The 26,479-nt window shown below is 43.1% G+C and overlaps 1 protein-coding gene across 1 annotated transcript in view; it reads right to left on the bottom strand.

The window, feature by feature from the left end:
- METAP2 (methionyl aminopeptidase 2) overlaps positions 1 to 19,500 on the bottom strand; it is a 37,792-nt gene extending 18,292 nt beyond the window's left edge. The window contains exons 1-7 of the mRNA XM_030214118.1: positions 19,095 to 19,500; positions 16,112 to 16,213; positions 13,885 to 13,956; positions 6,147 to 6,249; positions 3,434 to 3,595; positions 2,138 to 2,319; positions 1,950 to 2,044 (exon numbers count right to left, since the gene is read on the bottom strand). Coding sequence (XP_030069978.1) covers positions 1,950 to 2,044; positions 2,138 to 2,319; positions 3,434 to 3,595; positions 6,147 to 6,249; positions 13,885 to 13,956; positions 16,112 to 16,213; positions 19,095 to 19,341 — 963 coding nt within the window. The 5' untranslated portion in view covers positions 19,342 to 19,500. The remainder of the gene's footprint in view (positions 1 to 1,949; positions 2,045 to 2,137; positions 2,320 to 3,433; positions 3,596 to 6,146; positions 6,250 to 13,884; positions 13,957 to 16,111; positions 16,214 to 19,094) is intronic.
- Positions 19,501 to 26,479: the final 6,979 nt, after the last annotated feature.

Below are 26,479 nucleotides of genomic sequence, written 5' to 3'. Positions count from 1 at the left end.
GGCTCGAGCCGGTTTCGGGCGGGAAGACGGCCGCGCATGCGCGGTGCGCGCGGGCGCGCGAGGGCTAGCAAAGGACTTTGCTAGTGAAGTTTCCGATTGGAGGGGCTGCCGTGGACGTCACCCCCATCAGTGAGAACAAGCAGCCTGCTTGTCCTCGGAGAATTGGGTTTTTGCCAGGTACTTTTGACGTGGCTTGGCCACTGTTTGGAAGACAGGATACTAGGCTAGATGGACCATTGGTCTGACCCAGTATGGCTACTCTTATGCTACATTCTTATCCCTCCTTGAAGCAGTCACACATTTGCATTCAGAATGCCCCGCTGACAAATGGGTTATGTCCATCCACCAGCGGAAGGAGATGGGAACTATTTTCTCTAAGTAATTTGCCCCTTAAGGATATCGTGCAGCCTGGACTGTTCAGTATTCTGCGTCTCCTAGCGGATGGTTGTGCAGCTCTGCCTTGGTGCTTATCTGGGTGTCAGATGCGCAGGCAGTTCTGGCTGGTTGTCTTCACTCACATTTTATCTGACCTTCCTCAATGAGCTTGGATGACCACGATGGTTCTGGGTCTCATCTCCTGGTTTTGGTGACACCAAGTGGTGCCAGGTCCCTCCCCCCCTCTTCATTCCTGCCCAGTGGGGCATATTTTCCAAGGGATATGAGGCTAGCAGTCATCTGAACAGCGGGTATGTTTATATTATTTCTCTTCTCTCTCAGGTAAGCTGATTTTAGTTTGCAGTGTATTTTATGTAAAAAATTAGGGTTCTGTGCTTTAAGAGTGTTATCAGGAGTGTGCTACTGTCCCCACTGACATAGATATTATGCATTTTGGTACTCGGAAGTAAACGTAGAGATCAAAAACACAAATACAACTGAAGGAATTCAATTGCAAAATGTACCAAGTGGGAATATTGCTATGTCAGCTACACTTGGCAAATTTTGAAATTGATTTTCCTCCAGTTTTGTTTGTGTTTTCAATCTACGTATCTTTTATACTTACCCATTACAAGCCTTTTTAAAGGTTCTATTTGGTTCACTCTGTCTTCAGTTACATCAACTGACGTTTACCAAGTACAGACTCCTGAGGCAGGCATTGTTCGATGAAACACAGTGCCGTGTTGAGTCTTATCTCCTATTAAAGAACATTATTTTTATCTCTCGTCTCTGCGGTTTTTTTTTTTTGGAAAGTGTCCTGTTGATCACGCTACTTCCTTGTCCCTAAATATGTGGTGGCATCAAAAGGCACTAGCTCAAGAGGCAAACCTGCGACATTCATGAACAACTCCCAGTTGAAAGCAACTTCCACTGATGGAACCCCACCAACTGGTCATTCTAAATATTTGGCACTAGCTCTAATGTTTCACCAGGACTATATTACTCAGTGTTTAGGGCTAAAGAAACAGGTCCAGATAAGAATGAGATAGAAAAGTGCTTTGCAAACTTCTCCTAGTGGTACAACCAGTCAGTCTGCTTTTCAGGGTTACTGCAATGAGTAAGCACGAGATAAAGCTGAGCCCTGAAAATGACAGCTACAAATCAAGGTAAGGTATACACAAAAAGTAGCACATATGAGTTTATCTTGTTGGGCAGACTGAATGGACCGTGCAGGTCTTTTTCTGCCATCACCTACTATGTTACATTGGAGATCCACTGTATGCAAATTTTCTCTCAGGAATATTAATTAACAAAACATTTATATCCCGCACCATCCACAGTTCTGGGCGGCTTACAACAGAACACACATAATTAGTAAAAATAAACATTCAATTAAGACTAAGTAATTTTTCAGAAAAACATAAAACATATTAAAAAAGACATAAGTGTGATAATTCTGAAAAAAGCACCACCGACTAGGTTTGCCCCCAGGAGAGTTGAGAAGCACTGCCTGAATGCTGATCAGCCTTAACAGAGTAAGCACAAAAGCAATGTGACTGCCAAAACATACATACCCTGATTCCAGTGTTTGTAGCATCTTGGACAGCTTCTAGCAGTTTGTCATACTTTGAATTAAATGTGACAGTGAAAGCACAGTCAATAATACGACCTGAAAAACAGAAGGAATTCCTTCTGGTTAACCGTATGCATTTAATACAATTGTGTAAGATTACATCATGTGAAAAGTAAAGTAAACACTAACCATTAATATGGGTTCCAAAATCTATTTTGCATACATCATCGTACTGCAATACTGTTAGGTCCCCGGCATTGGGCGTGTAGTGAGCTGCACAATTATTCAATGAACAACCAGTGGGAAATGCAAGACCTGCATTTAAGCCATCCTCCTTTATCAACTTGCGTGAGCAATCTTCTAGCCTTTCACTGTAAGAAGAGTCAAATAGCATTATAGTCACTATCATTGTGCATTAAACACATTATACCAAACACACAGCTCTCAATGGCTATGCAAACCTTCCAAATGCAACCCTGGTATCAATGTATTACTACCAGCAGCCAAATGGATTGCTTATGCCTATTTGTAAATACCTCTACAAGTGATTTAAGCGCGATTTAGACCCTAAAAATTCCAAGAGTGTAATATGGAAAATCTTTAAGAGTCCAGGGACTCAATCTGAAATAAATCCATGCGGCTGTTTCAGTTTGTTTTTTTGTTACATTTGTACCCCGCGCTTTCCCACTCATGGCAGGCTCAATGCGGCTTACATGGGGCAATGGAGGGTTAAGTGACTTGGCCAGAGTCACAAGGAGCTGCCTGAAGTGGGAATCGAACTCAGTTCCCCAGGACCAAAGTCCACCACCCTAACCACTAGGGTTTTTTTTTTTTTTAATATTAAATTGAGTTGCATGTTACGTGCAATTCATACAAAATTAGACACCACACCACACTGAATATTTCTGTGGCTAATGGCAATCTTAATTTAACTATAAAAAACAGATTTAACACTGTTAAATGCATATTAATTCATATTAATTTTCTCAGTCTCCACCTGCTGGTAGGCGAGCACAACCCATCAGTCCAATCCTGGGCCGGTCCGGAGGGATGCTAAGGAATGCTTTAATTCTATCACTGGAAAATATTTAAAAATCAAACTTAAATGTTACTAAAATCTGAGGTTCAGTGGTCAATGAAAGCACACAAGCCTCAATCCAGTGCAGGTTCATGAAGCCTAATACCGCCATTAATCATACCAGCAAGGGACGTAGGCAGATACTGAACCACTTGCAGGTCTTCAATCACTGAGAAAAGATTATTTGCTATAAGTCAAGATAAGTTGCTAAATATCTATGTGCTCTTCTGAACGGTGAACGCATGATTTAAGAGTAAGCTAATGAGCCGAGGACGAGCTCTGCATAGTTATATACGTAATAACGCTAAATATTTTTGAAATCACACAGCGCTTAACAAGTTTGTATAGGCAATCACAAATTAGTGGAAGAATAAAATAGGTTATTTTTAAACACCAGATTTCTTTACCAAATTTCTGTCATTGTCATTCCAGGCTTGATCCAGCTCATCACATATTTTCTCACTTGTCGATGTGCCTCAGCAGCTTGCCTGAAGTCATTCCAAACCTCTTCACTGGCTTGATCCAATGCCTTTTTCTCATCATTACTCACTCTCCAAGCTGCAGTACGCCTTCAGGGGACAAAGAGCAAGTGATAAAAGTTATCAAAAAGCAGGAACTACTAGCAGCTAGCAAGCAAAAGAGAAGGCAAAAATTAAACTGTCATCTATTCACCACGTGTTCAATACACATTTGTTCTAGTTTAACCATATAACATCAATAGTAACAAAGTTGTGAGATTATTCGGTATCACCTGAATTTGATGGTACCAAGGAGTAAAATAAATGGTATTAGAAAATTCATTAAGTTGCGGTTGACCAGTGTCTGTGGATTAGGGAATTACGCTACAGCCAGTAATAGGTTTTGGAACCAGTTTTAGTTTTGTCAGTTTGGTGTTTGGTGTCTTCTTTGGGGTTATTTTTCAGGTGGAAAAGGGTTTTTCACATTCATCTGGTTTTCTCATCTATGATGAGTTTTTACGTTTGATGTTTTTTTTTTCCCTTTTCCTCCTGATTGGAACCAATGATAGTAACGGACTCCTCAAGTTCTAGGGATAGTTTTTGTACATTTGTATTTCCTTATGTGGAGATTTGAGGTTCCTATTTGAATAATTAAATTGTATTGATTCCCGTGTTGGAATCTTTAAGAGTTTACCAAGAGACACCCGCAAACTGGTTTTTGCATTTTCAAACTTCTTAGAGGGGTTCTATTAGAAAATTCATTCATTATACAATTTTATGAGTGCACATCCCATTTTGATTTATGAAAAACAGGTTTGGACTTGGTTGAATGTACATCTTCCTCCATTGCTCTGTCCCCTTATTCAAGTTTATACCCCAAGATGGCCTTCACGATCCGGTCACAAATTGTTGATGATATTTCTGGATAAATCTTTGGGGGGTGGGGGGGGGGGGGGGGATGCATCAGATCTGAAAGTTAACTGAGCAGGGACCACCTAATAATCTTTCACTTGACCTACACGGACTAACACTAAAATAAATTGGGAAGATATGTAAAATGCAGTACTTTCATCAAGTTTAACGTGTTTGATTTCAGGTGTTTATAGTGATTGCAATTAAAATTAACAACATTAAGGAACCACCGTGGCCTCAACTGAGCATCCACCCCCCCCCCCCCCCCCCCCCAATATCATCCAAGAGGGACCCTAGCGGTAGTACAAGGCTACTGCTACAGGTCACAACTACAATTTTGAACCTTGAGCTGGCATGGGCAGGAGCAACCAGGGATTGCTCCTGCCCAACCTATCAGATCAGCAGGGTGTCCTTAAGGTAGGCACAGCGGGCTTCAGGAGGGAAAGGGAAATGGGACTTGATATACCGCCTTTTGAGGTTTTTGCAACTACATTCAAAGCGGTTTACTTATATTCAGGTACTTATTTTGTACCAGGGGCAATGGAGGGTTAAGTGACTTGCCCAGAGTCACAAGGAGCTGCAGTGGGAATCAAACTGAGTTCCCCAGGATCAAAGTTCACTGCACTAACCACCAGGCTACTCCTCCACTCTGGGGAGTGGATGCTCTTGGTGCTACCTCAATTAAAGGGTACATTAAACTTGAAATGGCCAAATCACTGAAAAGGTAGTTTCTGAAGAGCAGCACATGAGAAATTCTAATGAGCAACAATGAAAACAGTGGGGAGAAATTTCCAGAACTTCACCTTTAAAGTTTTCCTTTAACCTGGCGGGTGCTCAAGCTCTTATACTGCTGCTCTGTGAGATAATATAGCTATTCATGTTCACTGGGCTACATCACAACGTGAGTCCCACAGCACTGTACCAGTGCATGCATGTGGAAACTCCTATTAAGAGTCCATGAACACTGTATACACCACAATAGAGCTACATTCTAGTATTGTGTCCCCCTCACCACCACTAGTATCTACCGCAAGATCTTTCTTATCAGCGGAAATTGCATCCTAATCAAATTCCATTGTTATTCTGCCATATGTAGTAAGTGAACACCTGCCAGACGGATGGGCGAGTTGGCCAGAGGCAAGCTACCTGACAGAAATCCAAGTGCCGGATTTGCACTCACGTCAAACGTAGTAGGTAAAATGACCTGACTACACCACAAGCTCTCTCAATTATAGGATTGGAGTAAAAAGAAAAAGCAGTGCTTGGCCCTGGGCATTTCCATTCCATGTAGCCCAAATCTGGGCACTTCTGTTCACTCCACCAGCTCCTTAAAAACTGTAGCCTGGATCCCCGAGCTGACTAGATTTAACATTACACTCAAAAGATGAGTATACAGTTACTAAGAGTATAAATATCTAAAAGCAAATAGCAGTGTAAATTACTCAAAGAGATTTCTTAGGATATTAATAGCAAATGATATAGGGTAGTGGTGGCCAGAAACCAGTGAGGACTATAAAAGACACTGTGGTTAAAAGAACCAAACAGTGCATCGTTACTGAGGTTTACCAGCCCACACCACAATACTGTTTATTGGCACTGGAATGTATGGAGGTCTACGAAGTATAGCAGTCACCTCTTGATTGCAACTGTATGAAATCCAGTACTTAACTATAAACACCTAGGCCAGCGGTCTTTCAACATTAATAACTGTACTATCATTGCCTTAATACAGTTTAAAATTCGTACATACCCATCTTGCATTGGTGGGTATTCACATTCCTCTCCTTTTGGAAAGATCCCACTAGGATACAGATCAAATATTGGAATAGAGGGTGGATCTGTCTGCCCTTTGGCTGTTGAGTAGAAATAAAAGACTTACAAAGCGTTTGCAGCTGGTACTAAACATGGTCTGTGGTTCACTTACACCACAGGTGCTTTAAAAGAGCCCTGAATCAGAACAAGGTATTACAGTTGAGGGGGGTGAAAGAAAGGAGGCAGCTGAATGGAGTTGAGGCTCACCTTTGTGACAAAATCAGTATTTCTATTATCAAAAAGATACTAATTAGGGGGGGGGGGGGGGGAAATGCCTACCGACTCCTGAAACAAACACTATAGACACATCTATACTGATATTTAAAATTTAAATAAAGACAAAGAACGTGCAAAAAAAATTATAACATCACATCCGAAAGAACAGGAAACCTAAGTTGCTTGTATTAAAAAAAAAAAAAAAAACTCCTAGTCTCCTAGGACCAGTATCAACCAGAAAGCGAGAGACACACACTCCTGGGCATGCTCCCAATAACATGTTGCCACGGTTAACTTTTCTCAAAATAGCACATAAAAAAAAAAAAAACAGCAGCACTGGGACAGGTTTAATGGTACACACTGTTACTACAGTTGATTAAAAAAAAAAGTTTACATATAATGAGATTTGGTATATAATGGAACAATCCAATATTTAATGTAAGAAAACTGTTTTATACATCATACACAAAAAGAAAACTACTACTACTACTTAACATTTCTAAAGCGCTACTAGGGTTACACAGCGCTGTACAATTTAACACAGGACAGTCCCTGCTCAAAGAGCTTACAATCTAAAGGACACGTGAACAGTCAGTCTGATAGGGGCAGTCTGGATTTCCTGAAAGGTAGGAGTTAGGTGCCGAACGCAGCATTGAAGAGGTGGGCTTTAAGCAAAGACTTGAAGATGGGAAGGAAGGCTGTTCCAAGCATAGGGTGAGGCGAGGCAGAATGAGCAGAGCCTGGAGTTGGCGGTGGTGGAGAAGGGTAATGAGAGGAGGGATTTGTCCTGTGAACGGAGGTTTCGGGCAGGAACGTAGGGGGAGATGAGGGTAGAGAGGTAGTGAGGGGCGGCAGACTGAGTGCATTTGTAGGTAACTTAAGAAGAATAGCCACACTGGGCCAGACCAATGGTCCATCTAACCCAGTATCCTGTTTCCAACAGTGGCCAAGCCAGGTCACCTGGCAGAAACCCAATCTACTTGTTCTACACCACTCTGGATTTTGTAGACCTCAGTCATATCTCCACTTATCCGTCTCTTTTCCAAGCTGAAGAGCCCTAGCCTCTTTGGCCTTTCCTCATGTGAGAGGAGTTCAATCCCCTTTATCATTCTGGTCGCTCTTCTTTGAGCCTTTTCTAATTCCGCTATATCTTTCTTTTTTATTTTATTTTTTTTTAACTTATTTTCTGCACTTGTACCCCACATTTTCCAACCAAAATTGTCGGTTCAATGTGGCTTACATTTTACATCAATTTAACATATTACATTGTTGTTGGTTACATCAATGTGACCTATTACATTGTTGTTGGGAGTGCACATGTGGCAACCAGAACTGAACGCAATACTCAAGGTGAAGTCGCATCATGGAGTGATACAGAGACATTATAGTATTTTCAGTCTTATTTACCATCCCTTTCCTGTGATCAAATTTCCTTGATTTGATATACCTCTAAAGGGCAGGTGCCACCATAGCGGTTTACATCAATAATACGAAAGCCATAGTAGGAAATTAACTACAATATATAAAATCAAAGGAAAAAAAAAAAAAAAACTACCGAGGGGAGAAAGGATGGCTTGTAGTGGAAAACCACAATGTAAATATTATGAAAATCTAATAAATCACATTACAAAAACATTAATAACTAGTAAAAAAGGCCCATTTCTGAAGCCAAGGAAACGGGCCCTAGGCAGGCAATTCCTCCCCCCCCCCCGCCCCCCCATCAGCGAACCTGTCGCCCACCGCCACCGTTGTGTACTACCTGTGCTGACGTCAGACGCACGCAGAGGAACTTCCAGAGAAGATGAGGAAGGAACGCGAAGGGCACAACAACACTTCGGCTGTCGGGGGTTTGGGTCCCCCATCAGCACAGGTAGTACACAATGGCGGCAGGGGACACTTTTCGGCGGTCCGGGGGGCCAGATGATTCCAAGGCAGGGGGAAGAGTAGGGTACTCCTCCCCTTGCCTTGGAATCAGCTGTCATGACGTCAGTGCGTGTCTGCCTAGCAGACCACCTTCAGCCTAGGGAGCTACGGTCCCAGGCACAGAACGTTGGCGGTGAGAATTATTATATAGGATGGCCATTTATATAATAACATTTCTAATTGCTAATTAGGAGCACCACACACTACCATAAAAAACAACTAATTTTAAAATCACCATATTAAACAGTTAACCCAAGCCTCTATTACAAATAGGCATTTAAGAAACAAAGGTAAAATAAATTATGCTTTTCAATAATAAAAAAAAATGAATGTAGCAATTAGATATCGAAACTGCTCAGAAAAAGGTGCCGAGTACATCCTCAATCTCTTATGACATTCATTTCTCTATTACCAAATAACATAATTTTCATTTGAGAATTCCAAAAACAAAAATTGTGTTTTGAACAATTTGTATTCTTTATTCCCCAAAATTTCTAAGCTAAGAAATCACCATGACACTAACAAAACTAAACCCCCCAAAAATGCAGCAGTGTCCAATTTACACCACATAATTACTCGCTGTAATTCTAGTGTAGGTGTTAGGATTTATTTCAGGATATTAATGCCCTTGAGAAGACCGTGCCAAAAACTGGGGCACTTACAAGCCTCCCTAGTATGTTTTATACATATAGCATGCTCTGTTCCAGTCTGATATAGGGTGGTGGTGGCCAGAAACCAGTGAGGACTCTGGAATTCGTTGCTGGAGAACATGGTGAAGGCGGTTAGCTTAGCAGAGTTTAAAAAGGGGTTAGACGGTTTCCTACAGGACAAGTCCATAAACCACTACTAAATGGACTTGGGAAAAAGCCACAATTCCAGGAATAACGTATAGAATATTTGTACGTTTGGGAAGCTTGCCAGGTGCCCTTGGCCTGGATTGGCCGCTGTCATGGACAGGATGCTGGGCTCGATGGACCTTTGGTCTTTTCCCAGTGTGGCATTACTTATGTACTTATGTATTACCAAAAATACAAAAAAAAAAAAAAAAGACTAGAAATAACAGCCTCTACAGTGGGAGAAAAATGGGCCAAGAACAAGTAGTTTCACAACTCTGCTAGAATCAGGGTAGTAGGGATTTAGTACAGTGGTGCTGGTTATACAAAAACACTTTCCACCACCTTCACTATAGAGAAATTAGGTCTTTCCTGATAATTTCCTTTCCATTAGCCTTCTCACTATTCCAGAACCTATGGGAATAGTTGTGTCCATCAACCAGCAGGTGGAGACAGAGAACTTAAAACCTGAGCTGAAACATCTCTGGACATCCAGTCCAGCTCCTCAGTATTTTTGTAGCCAAGCAGTAAGGAGAAACTCAGAATAAACACAACCACCTTAAACAACTTGCTAACCTAACAATTACCAGATGAGCAAACAAGTGTGGACATCTCATCTCTAGACAACTTGTAAAGAAGGGGTATTCAGGAAGCACCACGCAAGGTGACAGTCATTATTTGATCTATTTCTTTGCACCGACTAAACATCTCAGAAACCTTGGGCAGGACTCTAGGATAGTGGAAAGGACCCATGGAAAGAAAAAAAAAAAAAAAAACATTTGATAAGGCCTAATTTTTCCTTCCATTACATAGCTTCCCATTATTTCAGAACAAGTAATCCCTGGAGTAGGTGGGATCCTGGCACCGCCACCCTGAGAATCGAAGTCCCAAAACTGGCTTCTGAGTGCACCACAACGTTCACTCTGTAATGCTCGGCAAAGGTATTCAGTGTCGACCATGTCGCCAGTTTGCAAATATCCACTGGAGACAGTAAGGTAATCTCAGCCCAGGATGTTGCTGTACGCCTTCGAGAATAAGCCCACAAGGCCTGAGGAGCCCACTTCTCTGCAAGTAAAATAAGGGTGCACGCTGATTCTCTGGTGCCGAAAAGAGACCGCCATCACCACAACCTTTGTAAATGTTCTTGGAGCTGAGGCGAGACCGAAGGGCGAGTCTGATGTGCACAGAAAAGGAGAGGGATCTAGGGGTGATAATATCTGAGGACCTGAAGCCAACAAAGCGGTGGCCATAGCCAGAAGGATGATAGGCTGTATACAGAGGTGTAACCAGCAGAAGAAAGGAGGTGTTGATGCCCCTCTACAAGTCATTGGTGAAGCCCCACCTGGAGTATTGTGTTCAGTTTTGGAGGCTGTATCTTGCTAAGGATGTAAAAAGACTTGAAACGGTGCAAAGCTACAAAAATGGTATGGGATTTGTGTTACGTACGAGAAGAGATTTACCGACCTGAACAAGTAAACCCTGGAGGAAAGGAGAAATAAGGGCGATACGATACAGACATTATCCGTAAACAAACCTTTTCCGCAGATGGGAAGGCGGTAGAACTAGAGGACATGAACTGAGGTTGAAGGGGTTGGGGGGGAGGGGCAGGCTAAGAAAAAATGTCAGGAAGTACTTTTTCTTGGAGAGGGTGGTGGATACTTGGAATGCCCTCCCACAGGAGGTGGTGGTGATGAAAACGATAACTGAATTCAAAAATGCATGGGATAAACCCAAAGGAATCCTGTTCAGAAGGAATGAATCCGCAGAAGCTTAGCAGAGATTGGGTGGCAATACTGGTAACTGGGAAGCAAAGCTAGTGCTGGGCAGATTTCTACAGTCTGTGCCCGTGCCCTGAAAATGGCAAGGACAAATCAAGGTCAGGTATACATATAAAAGTAGCTCATACAATGAATTTATCTTGTTGGGCAAACTGGATGGACCGTACAGGTCTTTATCTGCCGTCATCTACTATGTTACTATGTAACTGGAAGTGACAGCCCAGCACCGTTAAACATAGAAACCTCTGATGCAGTGGCCATATGGGTATATGCAAGTACCACCACCATAACCTTGGTAAACGTTCTTACAGCTGTGGCGAGATTGAAGGGCAAAGCCCTGAACTGGAAGTGACGGCCCAGCATCTCAAAATGTAGAAACGTCTGATGCAGTGGCTGTATGGGTATATGCAAGTACGCCTCGAGATTGAGGGCGGTGAGAAATTCTCCCGCTTGAACCCAGGCTATGACTGCTCTTAACGTCTTCTATGCGAAAGCAGGACACTCTGAGGAAGCAGTTTAGACCTTGAAACCTAAGGCCGGACGGAAGGAGCCTTCCTTCTTTAGGACAATGAAGTAGGCAGAGTACCTGCCTTGTACTTGTTTGGCCTGGGGAACTGGAACAATGGCCCGGAGTACCAGCAAGGAATCTACGGTAGCCTGAACCTCGACTACCTTGGTTTCCTTTCGACAAAAAGAGAGAAGCAACCAGGTGGGAGAACTCCAAATTGTAGCCTTCTGTAATAATATCCAGAACCCACTGATCCGACGTGATTTCGAACCACTCCTTCCGAAACTCCTGAGGATGTCCTCCCACTGGAGTAAGAATGGACCAGCCTTGCATCATCGCGAAGCTCTGGAAGCATCGAGTGATCTAGCTGACAGAGGAGGACTTTCTATCTGCATGAAAGGAAGATTGGCATGCCTGAAAGCAGGACTCAACCATATTGCTGACGACCAGGCCAGTTCTGTCTGCTGTTCTGAAATCAAGAGCTCCCTGAAGACAGAAAACAAGAGTCATTTCAGCAACTTCTGGCAACCGATGTGGCTTAGTTTCCCACAGTTCTTTCACCAAGTTACCGAGATCGTCTCCAAATAAACTGCCCTTTCAGGCAAGTGGTTAACTAGACATGACCGATGCTGCTTCAGCTGCCCAATGCTACAACCAGAGTTGTTGATGTGCCCTAACAGCCAAAGCCAAAGACATATTGTGGGCTGTAACATGTCATAAATAGCATTCGCCAAGCAGGTCAAACCCCACTTCCAGAAAGGCATTATGGTGCTAGTTTTATGTTGCAGACTGCTCTTGCCATGAATGAGTTGAACACTGTCATTTGAAGGCTGTAGGTCTTTTATAACAATGCCCTTTTCCACCGACAAGGTGGTTTTCTTAGTCACCATAATAACCAGGAAGCCCATCTTGGAAAACTGCAATTTATCCTTCTCCTCCAGAAAGAACGGGAGGAGGCGAGCCATGGCTCTTCCCACTCTCAGCCCTGCGTCCAGAGACCCATTCTGCTGTAATCGGGTCCTGAATGTCTGGATGCATTGGGAAGGCCTTAGAAGGACCTCCAAGCACCTCATGATAGATGACGATGGAACTCCTGATGCCGAAGCAGAAGGCTCCTCAATGAAAAGCACTGCCAGTGCCTCAGAAATAAGAGTACTGAGCTACTCTTTTATGAAACCTCAATACTGTCAAATCATCTCCCTCCTCTAACAGCTCCTTCAACAAGGGCTCCTCTGAATAGACTGAGGCCACATTAGATAAGATTCTGTTTCTCTCTCTATCTCCCACTCCTGGAGGTCTAAACAAGATCTCTTAAGAGCCGGAGGGGCAGCAGGATGAGAAACTGTAGCACCTTGCAGCAACTCCGACTGACCCTGCTTCAATAAATAGGCCTGGTGTAAGAGCAATATAAAGTCCAAAGAAAACAAAGATCCAGATGCAGCAGCATGCTCTGTCAGGCCCTAAGGTTTTAAGATGGCAGCTGTGCTGTGTCTAATCAGTCAGAGGCTGCTCCTCACTGCCAGTCAGCCCCAACAAATGGTGCCTGTTCCTGCACTCTCCTGTATCACACTGCATATCAGCCCTGCCAAAGAGCCCGAAGACCCTGACATACTCAGATGCAGCGCCGAATCCAAATATGTGCTGCCACCGACCATTTCCTCTATGCCCCACAGGATTCCTGACTTGCTCACAGTGCAATGTCCCAACGCTCGGCCGGTCCCAAAGTAGGAACGCCACTTAACTGCCTCCACCAGATTCGCCATTCACTCCTATCATCACCAGCGCAACACAACATTCTCAAGCAGCGAGTCAGGATATTGCACCAAGTAGACCTTGCAGCCCTCCAAGTGGTTCCACCTCAAACTTTAGTCGGACTTACCCCTGTCGACTGCTCCCCCCCCAAGCTCACAGTCTCCACAAGTCTTACCACAGATGAGGAAGGCTCAGGACTAATACTCTTTCCCATACTCTCCAGTAAACCTCTTTCTTTTTGTTTTGGGTTTTTTTTAGGCTGTTGTGCTGGAAAAGGAAAGCTCCATGGGAAACTGGGGAGAGATGAAGTAAATTCACAGGGACCACAGACAAAGGATCTGAAGACCTCCAGATAGGACTCTGCAGACTCAAGCCACTCACAAAGATCAACTAGACCAGAAGCAAATCACCCAGAACCAGAGGCTGAAAATTGTGTCCATCCACCAGGAGATAGAAAATACAGATGCCAAGAGAGATGTCTCAGCTCAGTTGTCAGTTGATAAAGACTACTATCCCCACATAGTACGAAGCTATATAATGGAACAGTTGCTTTCATGTTCCTGATGAGAACCAGATGGGAAAGGAAAAAGGTGAAACATCTTTGAAATAAGGCAGGCAAAAAAGACACCTCCGAAAAAGAGCCAAAAATTGCATTTCAAGACTCACATCCTCGCTTCTTTCTCTTCTTCTTCTTTTTCTTCCCTGCTGCTCCGTCTCCTTCTCCTTCCCCTTCTCCATCTAGTAAAACAAAAACCTCAATGTCAGTAAGGACAGACATGTTATCCACAAAAGCACCTAGGACAACCAGCATTTAAAAATAACTCATGAGCAGTGCCCAAGCTTCAAGAAACCCAATTTAACAGCAGAAAGCTGGCCAGATATTGGAAGGTACAGGCAAAAAAATTAGTTTCATTTGGATTCCTCTTATCGCCTTTTATGTTGTTCCACATTAGTGCATGTTTGTTTTGTTTTTTAAACAGAAAGAGTACATCCCTATGTGGGCCCGAGTGGTGAAAATCTCAATGGAAAACAAGTCAGTTAAATGAATGTTTCTAGAGTTGCTGTTCTGAGGAAAATAATCCAGCATACAGCACAGCTATTGAACTTCCAGTGCCCTCTAATGGCATTACCCGATTTGACTCAGGTTCCGCATTATTCTTTGCTCCCTTCTGATCATCAGCAAATAACCACCAATATGTAGGTAATATTTAGAAGACTGAGATTAAAGGTCTTAACCACACCAATTCAGTGACATTTCACCCCCTTTTCTTTTTATTTCACCAGTTTCTTAGTGCTTTTTTGGGTGTCTGCCACCATCAAAACCGGATGAAGGCTCATAGTAGTACAGAACCAGTAAACCCTCTCCCTTTTCCCTATTTAACACAGCCATCAGTGTGACAGACTGCAGACATCAGGTTCCTAGAAAATGGTACATGCATACCCAGAATTTAGCCACTGCATGCCAGTTTTGTGAAGGCTAGGAGATCCCTCCATCCAGGAGATGACTAAAGAAAACAAGTTAAATTTTGGTTATCTAACAGAGTTTGCAAGGAGGTGGGTATCTTGGTTTATTAGGCAAGCTGCTACAGTCTCTGCTCTTTTTTTTTTTGTTACATTTGTACCCCACGCTTTCCCACTCATGGCAGGCTCATTGCGGCTTACATGGGGCAATGGAGGGTTAAGTGACTTGCCCAGAGTCACAAGGAGCTGCCTGTGCTGGGAATCGAACTCAGTTCCTCAGTTCCCCAGGACCAAAGTCCACCACCCTAACCACTAGGCCACTCCTCCTTCCATTCCTACAGTCTCTGCTCTTCAATGTCAACCCAAAGTTCTCCATCTTTTTGCAACATATCATCTCAGGAAGGCTATTCTACGTATAAGTCATGCTCCCTCTGTCCACATTTTGAGACTGCTTTTAACCAAGTTTCCGTTTCCAAAGGCACATTGAGAAGTTAATGTATGTAAGCAACAGTGGCACTTTGGTTTCTTTGTGTGTGACAGTGGTAACTGTGGGTAGTTCTGTATGAGCAAGTTTTTCTCTGTTTATGGATGCTAGAAGAATAAAGAGAACCAAGCCAGCTCCTGTTTCCCACCCCCCCCCCCCCCCCCCCCCCCCCCCCCCCCCCCCCCCCCCCACTAGGATTCTGCAGTGGAACCAGGGACCACTATTCCCCATCCCCTTCCAGCAGGGTCCCGTAGCGACCTGTGCCAGCATCAGTCCCAGGACCAGGCTATGGACTGAAAACCCCCAGGGATCAGGCTTTCTTCACTCCTCACTACACCAGCCCACTTTACAATCTGCTGAAGTTTTATATTTATTTTTCACGCACACAAACAGGGGATTCCAGTCTACACCAACCCTTATAATGATGATGTCACTGGAGCAGTTAAGTTTTTCTCCACAGCCATCCGCTGGTAGCAAAACAGTAGGAATGGGAACATCCCAAGCGATCATCTCTTCCTTCTCCATAATTCTCCTAGGGCCGTGATCCCAGTGCTTTCCAGTTACTGCCAACGCTGTAATGTTTACAAACTTACCAATGGATGAGATGTGCTGATTATTGTCTAGTTCAGCTCCTAGCCCAGTGCTCAGGGGGTCTTCAAAATACCCTCAATGCTGAGGTAAATTTGCATACAATGGATGTAGCGCATGTAAATTTCTCTCATGCATATTCATTGGAAGTATCCTGACAACCTGGGTGTGTCTTGAGCACCCCTGGCCTGGTAGGATAAGGAAGCCTTATTAGGCACCATTCAAGTACTATAGCAGGTATCAACAGACTGAGGGCCAGATGCACAAAGCTTACAACCATGCTGTTAACGTTCACTTTAGATTGGTTCTAGCCAATATAAAGCAAGCGGTTATTTAGCTAGTAATGCACACACTAGTTACCATCATCATCTTCATCCTTGTCATCCAATGTTTGTTTCTCCAGTTGCTTTGTTACATCATTAATAGAGGCAGCTCCCATATCCTTCTCTACATCCTGTGGTCCTTTAAAAGAAATGAAAATGTACTTAATCTTACTGTCCACATCATGAAAAATATCAATATCTTCAGCACAGCAAAAAGATGTGTGTCCTCAAGCATCCTTTGCAGGAATCTGTCAAATCTCTGGCTCTCTTCCCTCAGATTTTCTCCATATAAGTCTCCTCAAGGCACTGCCCTGGGATTCAGTGCTACTGGTTTATAGATGTTTCCTACCCCTCTACTTCACTCCCATCAGCAATCTGAATAATGGTCAAATGCTTCACATATTCCACCATTAATGTGGCTTAGATAAGATCTCCTAATATCTGTCAGCTCAGCATTACTGTGCTTTGTCTCCTTAGTTACAGCAGAAAATATTTGATGTCTTGCTTGGTCTTATGACCGGAACATGTGAATCTAAATTTCAAAACATCAGCTGCTCAGAAGTCTTAGCATTAATGTTTGAAGAGGCAATCTTTGTATATTATTCATAAAACACAGATGGCCTCTTTTTCAGTACTGGCAAACACTGCTAGTGAGATGCGACAAAAGGGAAAGGTGATAGGATTTGATATACACCTTTTTGTAGTTAAAATAAAGAATGGTCTTTCAAAGGAAATGCTCTTAGCGTCTGCTATTCAGTATTTATGTGATCAGCCAGTGTAACATAAAATGAGATTTAAAGAACACAAGCCCCTTCTCATATAAAATATCAACTTTGGGGGCATCCCCAGGGGCTCAGATAAATGCTGTACACTAACTACCGTGTAGGCAGCTTGATTCTCCTGCTCCTCAGGTCATAAGGCATTATTCATACACACCCCCCCCCCCCCCACAAGGGCCAGAAAGGGCTTGTGGTCACTGCATGGGAATAGCACTTATACTCATGATTTCTGACTGATCATCTAAGTTATGAAGAGAGCCAGAGTGCATAATTCCTGTCCCAGGATGGTTGCTGGGTGTGAGATATGAGGGTGTGAGAGAATATAAATTATTGATGAAAACCCAATGAAGGCTCATGGCACCAGATCCCAGTCTAGTTCTGACTGAACTGGAGAGGGAAAAAAAAAGCACTCTTATATTGGTACCACATATTGTATTACAACTTCTAAAGACCAGATTTCCAGCCTTCTCTTATGTGGAATGGATCATGCAACAACATGTAATGCAGAGGTGCGGGTTCTGTTTTCTCATAAACAGTGGCATGTTAAGGTTTGTATCATGGTGCTATTGTTAGGATGCTTTGCAGTGTTGTTAACCTATTGTATTGTTTTCTCTTTTCTCTGCAACTTTTTCAATAAAAATTTAAACAAAGATAGTTTTCCCCAGGACCAAGAGAGCTTAATACTCTGGTGTCTTTCTTCTATGTTTGTGCAGCGCTGCGTATGCCTTGTAGCGCTATAGAAATGCTAAATAGTAGTAGTAGTAGTAGTTAATGTGTTTTGAACTAAGCTGACTTAAGCTTGGGGAACAGTTTGTGGACCAAAATAAATAAATAAAAAATAAATCATCACAGACATAAGCAAAAACTGTATACATTTCATGCCCTAAAATTAGAACAGCAGCTACAGTATGAACTACACATATTCAATAACCTTTTATATTTACTCCTAGTTAAACCCTCGTTTCCCATCCCTAATTCAGAAGGCCAAAGCAAAGGTAAACAGTCTCAAAAAGCACTTCATACCAAGACAAAGGGAAGGCAAACCAGGTCACACTGATCAACTGTATGCCATTCTGTGACTCTCAATATGCTTATGCAGCACAGAATGATCTGTTCATGAAGAAAAAAAAAACTTGACAGCATTAAACACTAGCTATATCACTAAATGCCTTTAATTATATGTTTGTAACGCCAAAATTCAAGGTTCACAAACAAGTTTGGCATCTAAGCTAACCAAGCTACGCAATAAACTTGTTCTTGATTTAGAAGGCTAAAGATATGCATAAACTGGACAAATATTCATTACTGGATATCCTAAACAAACAAACAAAAAAACTCTGTTTACAGCTCTAGACCCACAAACTTAAATCTTCAACTGTCAATCTTTATGTCCTTATCAGCACTGGTAATGGAAAATTGTAGGTACCACTACAAAATAATATGTGAACCCAAGAGACATCCTGCACAAACTCCAACTGATGTTTTGACAAATGGTTTCTTCTGCTCTGAAACCTCTTGCTCGTTCCCTCTGGAAAAACAGCAGGGTCGTGGTGCACCGGTCAGAAAAGGGACTTTACACTACGGTCCGAACGGGTGCAGTGTCTACATCCAGTTTCAAAAGTAGGACTCCATCAAGGATTATGCAACACATTCTGTGCGCAACGAGTATACGGCCAATGGGGGCAGCTTGTAATCACTACACGTGTAAAGCAGGGTCTAAAAAAATGGGACAAAAAGAATAATTTCTTTTTCTTGGTCTATCAACCGTAACTGAAATCCCCAAATCGGTCCCTTCCCCCCTTTTTTTTCCCCTAAGGTTATCAACAGAAATCAAACAAAATAAAACATGGAAAAGAAAATAAGATGATACCTTTTTTTATTGGACATAACTTAATACCTTCCTTGATGTTGCCCTTCTTCGGCAGACAGAACCCCCTGCCCCAACCTATCTTCCATAGCGCTCACCCCCCCCCCCCCCTTCATTTCCTCATTCTCTCGAAGAGTATCTCTCCCCCCCCCCTTCTCACACACCCCTTTCCCCCAACCACCCCCCCCATTTCCTCATTCTCTCGAAGAGTATCTCTCCCCCCCCTTCTCACACACCCCTTTCCCCCAACCACCCCCCCCCCATTTCCTCATTCTCTCGAAGAGTATCTCTCCCCCCCCCCCCCCCCCAAGGGTCCCGTCTACCTTCGGGTCTCCCCTCCTCCTCCTCCCCATCTCGTCCGTCCCTCCCCCTACCTGCCGCCGTTTTGCTCTTTTTCTTCTTCTTTTTCTTCTTCTTGGCAGCTTCCTCGGACTCCAACTCCCCGTTCACGTGAACCTTCTCAGGCGGGCCCACCGCCACTTGAGTTTCCTCCTGTTGTTCTTCCTTTCCGGAGACTGCCAGGGGCTGCCGCTGCAGGCCCGCCATCTTCCCGCAGAGAGGAGGCGAGACGAGGCCGACCGTGTCGTCGGCTCTATGGTGAGAGCCGTCCCGCAGGGGCATGCTGGGATAGCGGCGGCTCCGGAACCTGACTGTCCGTCTCTCTCACGCGCCTCACACACCGTCTGCTCTGCTGCGACTAATGCAGAGATGATGACGCTGGCGCGAGAGCTCCTCGCTACGCCAGAGAATTCAAGCGTTCCCCGGGGGAGGGGGGGAGGGGAAGAAGGGAAAGAAGAAGCTTGGTACGTTGGTACGTCAGGCCGTCCTGACGTCATAATACGGACAGTGTCGGTCAGCTGTTTCAAACATGGCGGGAGCTAGTTAGTGAATAGTTATGTGAAAATTTAAGGGCTAGGAGCCAACTTTTCTTAATGATTGAGGATGCTATGGCTAAACCCATCACAATCTACCCGTTTCTCCCTTGGACAAACTTAGTGAAAGCATCTGCTCAACACTGGGGATGCTCAAGCACCCACAGAGCTGGTACCTATGGGTCCTACCAAACTTTAATTAAAACGAGTCCATAAACCACTACTAAATGGACTTGGGAAAAATCCACAATTCCAGGAATAGCATGTATAGAATGTTTGTACGTTTGGGAAGCTCGCCAGGCGCCCTTGGCCTGGATTGGCCGCTGTCGTGGACAGGATGCTGGGCTCAATGGACCCTTGGTCTTTTCCCAGTGTGGCATTACTTATGAACTTATGTCCTCTACTTGGCTCACTTTTATTACATAGAGCAGTGATTTAACCTATTGTGATGTCATAGTGGCTCATTCCACCAATAAGAGCCAACCTCATTAGTGATGTCACAATGGCTTGATTGTATAGAATGTTTGTACGTTTGGGAAGCTTGCCAGGTGCCCTTGGCCTGGATTGGCCGCTGTCGTGGACAGGATGCTGGGCTCGATGGACCCTTGGTCTTTTCCCAGTGTGGCATGTCCTCTACTTGGCTCACTTTTATTACATAGAGCAGTGATTTAACCTATTGTGATGTCATAGTGGCTCATTCCACCAATAAGAGCCAACCTCATTAGTGATGTCACAATGGCTTGATTGTATAGAATGTTTGTACGTTTGGGAAGCTTGCCAGGTGCCCTTGGCCTGGATTGGCCGCTGTCGTGGACAGGATGCTGGGCTCAATGGACCCTTGGTCTTTTCCCAGTGTGGCATTACTTATGTACTTATGTCCTCTACTTGGCTCACTTTTATTACATAGAGCAGTGATTTAACCTATTGTGATGTCATAGTGGCTCATTCCACCAATAAGAGCCAACCTCATTAGTGATGTCACAATGGCTTGATTGTATAGAATGTTTGTACGTTTGGGAAGCTTGCCAGGTGCCCTTGGCCTGGATTGGCCGCTGTCGTGGACAGGATGCTGGGCTCGATGGACCCTTGGTCTTTTCCCAGTGTGGCATGTCCTCTACTTGGCTCACTTTTATTACATAGAGCAGTGATTTAACCTATTGTGATGTCATAGTGGCTCATTCCACCAATAAGAGCCAACCTCATTAGTGATGTCACAATGGCTTGATTGTATAGAATGTTTGTACATTTGGGAAGCTTGCCAGGTGCCCTTGGCCTGGATTGGCCGCTGTCCTGGACAGGATGCTGGGCTCGATGGACCTTTGGTCTTTTCCCAGTGTGGCATTACTTATGTACTTATGAAACAAACAAAAAAAGGATATATCTAATTGGAAGTTAATATAGTTCAACAAATTTCCCCACCTCCTATAACTTGTTAATGATACGTTGTTAAAGAGCCGACAGAGCTACCAAGATACCTATTAGGGAGACTAGAAAAACGCCCTATCACTGCAGTGATTTGAACTGCTGTGCTGCTGGCATTTATGTTTGCTGTGTGCAGGAGAAGTTCAGACTTTAAAGACACACTACGGCGTTTTTCTAATCTATTAAATCTATTAGCACTATCTCAAGTATTTGTTTAGTTTTGGTGTCTATTTTGGAGACTATTTTGAGGACTTAGACCCCTGAGGCAGGCGTTGTTATGCCGAAACACGGCCCGTGTCATGTGTTTCAGAATAAACGACTCTTGCTTGTCACAGTCTTGAAGGCCCAATTGTACTTTTTTTCTTTTTGCTGTTTGTGTACTTTAGAACCCTCTCTTCCGTCACCTAAGTGTAGACACCAGCTTATAGAATTGCATTTTTTTTGTGTGTTTAGTCCAAACACATTTATGAATTAATAACCCCAGACATCACATCCATGCAGAACTTTTCCAGCTATAGACATCTTCTGGAGAAGATGAGACTGTGGAGACCAGCACAGAGCAGCAAGAACAAGGATGGTGAAATTCAAAGCAGGCTTCTCTAAACTCCCTTGGAAGTAATTAGGCCCTTCACAATTTATCGTTTAATCATGACCTTCTAACCTGTTGGCTATTCTTAGATGAATTCTCTATCCCTTGTTTCCCCTGAGCAAGAATGACTGCTGTGTTTATGTGTTATTTTCCCTACAGAATAAAAACATTTTGAAAATCTTGTTTTCTGCCTCTATAATTATCTCAAACTGCTTGAGTTAAGTGCATGAAAGCTTAGGCTATCACCACAACGTTTTAGTGAGTCATGCTCTGGATGACATACATCAGATTAAGAGTCTGTGTTGTCGGGTGCCCGAGCAAGTAGAGTGAAGTAATACTGTTGATTACAGAATACATTCCTTATGAACACATTATTGATAACGCTACAAGCTCCATACAAAATGTAACTGAGCTAGCACAGTGAAGATTGTATAGTTATTTGGCAACTCAGGCCTGAGACTTGATTATCAAAGTAATAATTCAAAACCTCCATAAACATGTTCAGGTTTACATGTTTAAACTCTAGTAGAATTTTCTAGGATAGCCATTTTAGAATTTAAGACTAAATTCTCTTTAAGAAGGACAGCATTCAGGGCCAGCCTAGTGGCACAGATGGTACATGCAGGGCCATTTAAAAGATCTGAGGCTTGATTCCTGGGTTGCAACCCTTACCCAGGAGGACCAGCTGCAAGGGCATCAGACCCCAGGCAAACCCTCAGTTTTACTTTTATGAACCATGCTGTTCAACATTGCTATAAAATGTATAGCAGCAATACCAGAAATTAGTGCCATAAAAGGTCCTTGTGGCAAAATGGTGAATTTTTTCAGCATAAGAATTATAAGAATATTTCAGGTAATAAATATAAATAAATTAAAACAGAAAAAATAAAATAAGATGATACCTTTTTTATTGGACTAACAATACATCTTTTGATTAGCTTTCAAAGGTAACACTTCTTCAGATTGGAAATAAGCAAATGTTGCCAAATATCAGAATATAAAGTGAAACAGAGGCATTCCAATGACAGTCTCACAGGAAAAGGGAGAGATAGGTTAGGTGAAAAACAGGGAGAGCTGGGTGGATGAGAGAGAGAGAGACACACACACACACACACACACACGTATGGCAGATAACACAGTGACAAAGTGTAGAATTTATGTTAGATAGTGGGATAGAAAGCCCAAATCTTTGTTAAGTCCTGTCTGGTGGGTGTCAAAATATTTCATCATTTTGACATCAAAGGTCTTACCTTCCTGGATTGTCTTAAAAGGAAATTTTGAAGACAATCCAGGAATGTAAAACCTTTGAAATCAAAACGATGGCGCTTTTTGCACCTTTTTGAGAGGATGCCACCAACTTTTGGTATTTAGATTAGCATTTTGTATACTTACATTGAATAGACGGTAGCAGCTTGCAGTTCCGATGTTGGTGCTACTTTGGCAGGTCCCTTGATGAAGGCGTAAGTGCCGAAACACTGCCTGTGTTGGGATATCTTGTCGTGTATATCCTGTATACTGCATGCAAAGATTGCATTGTGAATACCTCCATTGATTTTACTGAATTTTCTGGTTTATCTTGGACTTTGTCCTGGTGCCTTCCAATCCCCTTGTTTGACATTGGATTTACCTTCCCATTTGGTCTTGTGCATATTGCAGAAATGTTAACTTTTCTATCCATCTTGAGTAAAATGATGGCTAAAATACCAGGGAGAAATTTTTTAAAGGACTTGAAAATTCTTACACTACCGACCCCCTTTGTAAAGAACAGCGGGGTCAGTAAAGCTGGCATACGTATTTCAGTAAGAAATCTTCATGAGTAACTAACCCCGTGTACTTTACATCTGCAAAATGTATGAGTTAAAGAATTCTTGCAGCACTGGCCCACCATGACATCTTCAAGGGGAAACTGTCAGGAATTTCCTTTGAAACTGGGCATGAAGACTCATGAGAACCTGGAAGCACTGTTGGGTATATGGAAAATGCCTTCATTGCAGGGCAAGTGAAAGAGTATTACTACTACTACTTAACATTTCTAGAGCGCTACTAGGGTTACGCAGCGCTGTACAAAATAAAATAAAGAAGGACGGTCCCTGCTCAAATGAGCTTACAATCTAAAGAACGAAATGTCAAGTTGTGCAGTCTAGATTTAGGTGCCCTAGATGATTTTCAGCCTTGCCCTATCCCCACCTCACTTTTGAACATTAATATAGGGATTAAGCATAGGTGTGTATTCTGCATTTATGCTAATGGATTTATTTTATATGAAAAGTAAGAATATGTTTATAGTTTATTCAAAACTTGGTATACCACTAAAACAACAAAGGTGGCCAAAGTGGTTTACAAATTATCCCCCCTCCCTTTTTTTTTTTACAAAGCTGCACTACCAGCTGTCGCAAAGCAATGTCAACACATCCCATTCACTTTGAATGGGCTGTGTCAGTATTACCGCCCGTACCACCACTCATTATGAAGGTGGTAAAGGCTCATATTTTAAACCTAATCAAATCAGTTAGCACGTGGCAGTGCCCACGTACATAAGTACATAAGTATTGCCATACTGGGACAGACCGAAGGTCCATCAAGCCCAGCATCCTTTTTCCAACAGTGGCCAATCCAGGTCACAAGTACCTGGCAAGATCCCCAAAATGTACAATACATTTTATGCTGCTTATTCTAGAAATAAGCAGTGGATTTTTCCCAAGTCCATTTTAAAAATGGTCTATGGACTTTTCCTTTAGGAAGCCATCCAAACCTTTTTTAAACCCCGCTAAGCTAACTTCTTTTACTACATTCTCTGGCAATGAATTCCAGAGTTTAATTACTAACCGATTAGCGCAGAACATGCCCACTGTCTGCCCCCAGAGCTAAAACATAAATGTTATTTTGTAGCATGGGAGGAGTGTACGCATATCCCAAAATTGCTACAGGACATTTCAGCGTGCCCCATGGTAAGCACATGCTAGTGCTTACCACAGCTTTGTAAAAGGGCCCTTTAATGTGGGAACAGTTGGGCTCCCCCTAAACAGGAGGCAGTAAATGGTCCAGCGTTACTTTATTCAAGTCCTCTGTGTTAATGGAAAAATTAACATGGGAACTGCAAACAAAACAAAACTTAAAATACTGGCATCATAAATATGGGTTTAAAGTAGTGTTTCCCAAGTCCAGTCCTGGAGTACCCCTTGCTAGTCAGGTTTTCAAGATATTCACAATGAATATGCATGAACTTGATTTGCACACACTGCCTCCATTATGTACAAATCTCTTTCATGCATAGTCATTATGGATATCCTGAAAACCTGACTGGCAACCTGTACTCCAGGACCGGACTTGGGAAACACTGGCTTAGAGTGCAGTAAAGTTCCACATTAAAATGTGCTAAACTCATGTTTTAGTGCAGTTTAATCAAGGGAATGGAACTTTATATACTGCTTTTCTGTGGTTTTTACAACTGCAATCAAGGCAGTTTATGTGGTATATACAGATATTTGTACCTGGGGCAATGGAGGATTAAGTGACTTACCCAGAGTCACAAGGAGAGCTCCAGGCCTGGCCAGCCTCTTCTGCCCACTCTCCCCATCCGCGTGGTCTGCTCACTTTTACTGCCCTGAAGCGCCGTTCTCCCTCCAGCACCGGCGATTCCCATAGCCAGCCTTCTGCCAGCGTGCATCGTTGGTGCCTCTTCTCAGGCACGTCCCGCCTACTCTGCAACTTCCTGCGTCCCACCTTTGCGGAAAACAGGAAGCTGCAGAGTAGGCGGGAGCATAGGAGCCAACTTTTCAAAATTATTGGGGGTGCTAAGCCTAGTGGAAATAACCCCTCCCTGGACACATACAAGGAATTTTCTCAATATTGGGGGTGCTCAAGCACCCACAGAGTCGGCTCCTATGGGTGGGAGGCGCCTGAGAAGAGGCTCCGACGACATGCACTGGCAGAAGGCTGGCTATAGGAATCGCCGGTGCTGGAGGGAGAACGGTGCTTCAGGTCAGTAAAAATGACCAGAACTGACCATGTGCAGGGGACTGTCGCGCGGGGGGGGGGGTAGCGGATGGAGAGGAAATGCGTTGGCAGCGGGCAGATGGAGAGGAAATGCGGTGGCGGGCGGGGAGGGGTGGTGGCTGGTGGAGAGGAAATGCGAGACCTGTGCCCACCAAGTTCACCTCCGGGCCCGTCAAAAAATTAAACTCCGGCTACACTACTGGTGGGAATAAACCCTGTTCCCCAGGATCAGGGTTTACTGTATTAACCACTAGGCTACTCCTCCACTCCCTAGAAGTTTTGGAAATACTTCTACAAGGGAGATTTCGGTTGGGATGTCTCAGTCGCCTTGCTGACATCCTGGTGAAGAAATATTTAGCAATAAGTGTTTATAAAGTTGGGACTCCTTTTTGGAGTAGTTAACTATACGATATTCAGATGGCTGGCGTTTGGAAGCGAATAGAATTGTTTGGTTTGCAGCATGAAGAAGAAACAAAACAGCAAAGATGACCAACAAAAGCAAAAAACAAAAAAAAACAAAAAATATAAAAATAAAAATAAAAAAATATATATAAAAAACGTCAAAATCTAAAATTAATCATAAAATATGTATTTAAAAGATGAATCCATCAAAATCAAAAAATTACATAAAAAAGATGACACTTTGGATGTAAAAATGAAGGATCAACTTTATTAGCCAAACTGTAGCAGGGAGAAAGAGACTCGACACAGCTGTGTTTCGGCCGTACTGGCCTGCATCAGGAGTCTTCTCTGCCGTCTGTTGATTATTAATTCTATCCAAATATAAAAAGAATATGTGTGTCTTACCAATAAACTGAAGCTATAGTGAAGCTATAGTGCTCAATTGTACTGCTCTGATCTTCTCCGCTCAACAACTTTG

This window comes from Microcaecilia unicolor, chromosome 9 (assembly GCF_901765095.1).
Source record: "Microcaecilia unicolor chromosome 9, aMicUni1.1, whole genome shotgun sequence".
Classification (NCBI taxonomy): Eukaryota; Metazoa; Chordata; class Amphibia; order Gymnophiona; family Siphonopidae; genus Microcaecilia; species Microcaecilia unicolor.
This window is presented reverse-complemented; position numbering and strand designations above follow the sequence as displayed.